The sequence below is a fragment of the Primulina tabacum genome, chromosome 14 (genome assembly GCF_025594145.1).
Source record: "Primulina tabacum isolate GXHZ01 chromosome 14, ASM2559414v2, whole genome shotgun sequence".
Taxonomy (NCBI): domain Eukaryota; kingdom Viridiplantae; phylum Streptophyta; class Magnoliopsida; order Lamiales; family Gesneriaceae; genus Primulina; species Primulina tabacum.
This window is the reverse complement of record NC_134563.1, coordinates 23,615,123-23,618,860: the sequence shown is the minus strand read 5'-3', so window position 1 is coordinate 23,618,860 and position 3,738 is coordinate 23,615,123. Positions and strand designations below refer to the sequence as shown.

At 46.0% G+C, this 3,738-nt stretch overlaps 1 protein-coding gene across 1 annotated transcript; it reads left to right on the top strand.

Moving 5' to 3' along the window:
• Nucleotides 1–1,602: 1,602 nt before the first annotated feature.
• LOC142523861 (uncharacterized) lies at nt 1,603–2,193 on the top strand. Its single transcript, XM_075627589.1, has one exon. The coding sequence runs from the start codon at nt 1,603–1,605 to the stop codon at nt 2,191–2,193; it is 591 nt and encodes a 196-aa protein (XP_075483704.1).
• The last annotated feature ends 1,545 nt before the right edge of the window (nt 2,194–3,738 follow it).

Below are 3,738 nucleotides of genomic sequence, written 5' to 3'. Positions count from 1 at the left end.
GGAAGAGGACCTCCAACACCACCGCCGCCAGGGGACCCAGCTACCCGAGTACTTGAGGGGATAGCGAGGCTCATGGAGCAGGTCCAACAGGCACCTCGCCATCAAACTGATGTTTTTGAGCAGTTTCGTTGGCTCAACCCGAAGGAGTTCGGGGTAACACTAATCCATTCGTTGCAGAGGGATGGATTAGATCTCTGGAGTTACATTTTGAGTATCTGAAGATGAGGGATCGCGGCCGGGATAGATGCACCATTTATATGCTGAGGGATGATGCGTCCCTATGGTGGGAGGGAGCTGCTCATGCAGTGGATGTAGCTACTCTCACATGGGCCAGATTTAAAGAGATGTTATTTGGGAAATACTTTCCAGCTGATGTCAGGGGCCGCCTGATGAGTTAGTTTATGAGTCTCCACCAGGGGGACTTGTCTGTGGGGGAGTTTATCCGCAAGTTTGATAGAGGCTGTCACTTCGTGCCACTTATTGCCAGAGATGCCGATCAGAAGCTGCGGCACTTTATGGATGGACTAAGGCCTACCATTCACTGAGATGTGATGTTGATGAGGCCTAAAGGTTATGATGAGGCCACGGCCTGCGCTTTTCAGGCAGATCAGGAACTGCGAGACATAGACCATGAGATGCATAGGAAGAGGCAGTAGGCTCAGTCCAGCTCCCAGCCACAGAAGAAGCAGTTTTCAGGGCCGCCGAGGTAGTAGGGCAGTAGAAGCCCCAGGGACAGCATAGGGTTCAGGTCAACAGCGCCACCTCAGGCACCAGGGGCTCCTAGACAGGAGGGAGGGCCGCCATGCAAGCAGTGCAGCAAATATCACTATGGAAAATGCATGTGGAGCACCTTTAGATGCTTCATATGCAAACAGGAGGGGCACAAGGCTGCAGATTGACCTCAGAACAAGGGTCCCACCACAAGCCGAGCCTATGTGATGCACGCCGAGGAGACGGAAGCCGAGCCTGACTATACCATGATCACTGGTAACTTTTACGCTTAATTCTATATGTTTACCGCTTTGATTGCATGTAATTGTATGACCAATATGTGAATTAATTGTTGGGATCGATAACATAGAAAGAATTAGGATGCATGTTTTACCTAGTTGGGATTTATAATTTAATTGTTTTATGGGAAGATATCATGGCTTAATTGTAATAACAGTTAATTCAGGGACTATTTTCGAAACTTCTGAAATTTTGACGATTTATTGGTGACATTTTCAAATTTTTTTCAATTTTTGGGGTTTACGTTTGAAAATGAGGTAGGGTTATATTGCAATTTTAAAATAAGGGAAGGACCAATGTGCAATTTTCGAAACTTGAAGAGATAATTTGCAATTTTCGATTTTTCTGAGGTTGAATTTCGAATTTTTGAGGAATGATGATTGGACTAATTCAGTGAATTTTCGAGAATTTTGGGTTAATTGCCGATAAAAAAATTCTTCAAGTTCAACACTATTAGATTTGATGGTATGTTTTGTCGCAGGGAGGATTTATATTGCATGAGTAGCCACGCATGCATTGATAGATTCAGAGGCTATGCATTCGTTTATATCCTAATCTTTCGTGAAGCGATTAGGAATCATAACAGTAGAGATGGATTTAGGGTTCAGAGTATCGATTCCATCCGGGGATCAGATGTTCACATCCCAAATAGTGAGAGGATTGGAGCTTAAATTGCAACATAAGGCATTACGGGCAGATCTGATAGTACTACCATTCCCAGAGTTTGACATCATATTAGATATGGACTGGCTATCTTCTCATGGTGCAGCCGTAGATTTTCGACAGAGGTCAGTTTCTGTAAGACCACCCAGTGGGAAGCCGTTTGTTTTTGAGGCATCTAGACACCAACAGATGCCGCAAGTCATTTCCTGCATGAGTGCGAGAAAGCTTATCAAGAGAGGCTGCCAAAAATTCTTAGCCAGCATTGTGTCAGTGACAGAGCCAGTCGGTCAGAGGCTGGAGGATGCGGATGTGGTCAGTGAGGTCTCCAGTGTGTTCCTTGACGATGTTTCAGAAAGTCCGCCAGACAGAGAGGTGGACTTCTCTATTGAGATCATGCTAGGGACAATGCCGATATCTAAGGCACCCTACCGATTAGCGCCTGCAGAGATGAAGGAGCTTAAGGATCAGATTCAGGATCTGCTGGATAATGGTTTCATTCGCCCTAGCTTTTCTCCTTGAGGTGCACCAATGATATTTGTTAAGAAGAAGTATGGCAGCATGCGACTGTGCATTGACTATCGAGAGCTGAACATGGTCACAGTTAAGAATAAGTATCCGTTGCCAAGGACCGATGACTTATTTGATCAGCTTCAGGGAGCCTCAGTGTTCTCCAAGATAGAACTTCGATCCGGATACCATCAGTTGAAAGTGAGGGAGTCAAATGTGCATAGGACAACTTTTCGGACGCGTTACGAGCACTATGAGTTTTTGGTGATGCCCTTCGGTCTGACGAACGTGCCAGCAATCTTCATGGATCTCATGAATCGTGTGTTTCAACCATACTTGGATCAGTTCGTCATAGTCTTCATTGACGATATCATGATCTATTTGAAGAGCATGGAGGAGCACAGTCAGCATTTGAGGACAGTATTGCAGACTCTACAGGATAGACGACTGTATGCCAAGTTCAGTAAATGTGAGTTTTGGCTTGATAGAGTGGCATTCTTGGGCCACATTGTATCACAGGATGGCATAGAGGTGGACCCCAGGAAAGTGGAGGCAATCAGAGATTGGCCAGTTCCTAAGAGTGTGACAAAGATCCGTTGTTTCTTGGGATTGGTAGGTTACTACAGGAAGTTCATCCAGGGCTTCTCTTCTATTGCAGTACCTATGACCGTCTTCACAAAGAAGAAAGCTAAGTTAGTTTTGGGACCCTAGTGTCAGGAGAGCTTTGACAGACTGAAGCTAGCATTGACCACTACACCAGTACTATCTATGCCATCAGGGCAGGGGGAGTTTGTGATCTACACAGATGCATCTAAGCTAGGGTTGGGCACAGTGCTGATGCAGCAGGACAGAGTGATACTCTATGCGTCTAGAAAGCTGAAGGTTAATGAGAAGAATTATCCGACTCATGACCTCGAGCTAGCAGCAGTGGTATTTGCTCTGAAGATCTGGAGACACTATCTGTATGGGGAGAAGTGCAGGCTTTTCACAGATCATAAGAGCCTGAAGTACTTCTTCAAACAGAAGGAACTGAACATGCAATAGAGGAGGTGGCTTGAGCTGGTGAAGGACTATGATTGCGACATTAGCTACCATCCGGGTATGGCTAACGTTGTTGTAGACGCTCTGAGCAGGAAGCACACAGACCGCTGCAGGCTTGGATTCAAAGATTTTAGCTTGCAGTTATGCTAGGGGTTAGACCCCGAAACTTTCTACTCTGACAATACAGCCGACTCTGAGAGACAAAATCTGGACACGGCAGACTTCTGACGAACAGTTACAGAAGTGGAGACAGAGGGACGAGGCTAAGGGCCAGAGACTATATACAGTTGTGGACGACATAGTCAGATATAGGGACCGCCTATGGGTTCCTGACAGTGATTCCCTTCGAGCAGATATCTTGAGCGAAGCCCACAGCACCCCGTACTCCATCCATCCAAGGAGTACGAAGATGTATAAGGATCTACAGACTCTGTATTGGTTGCCGGACATGAAGCGTGATATTCTGCGATTCATCTCCGAGTGTTTGACTTGTCAGCAGGTTAAGGAAGAGCATCA

Coding starts and splice junctions, on each gene's coding strand:
- LOC142523861 (XM_075627589.1), top strand. CDS start 1,603: ATGGATTTAGGGTTCAGAGTATCGATTCCATCCGGGGATCAGATGTTC.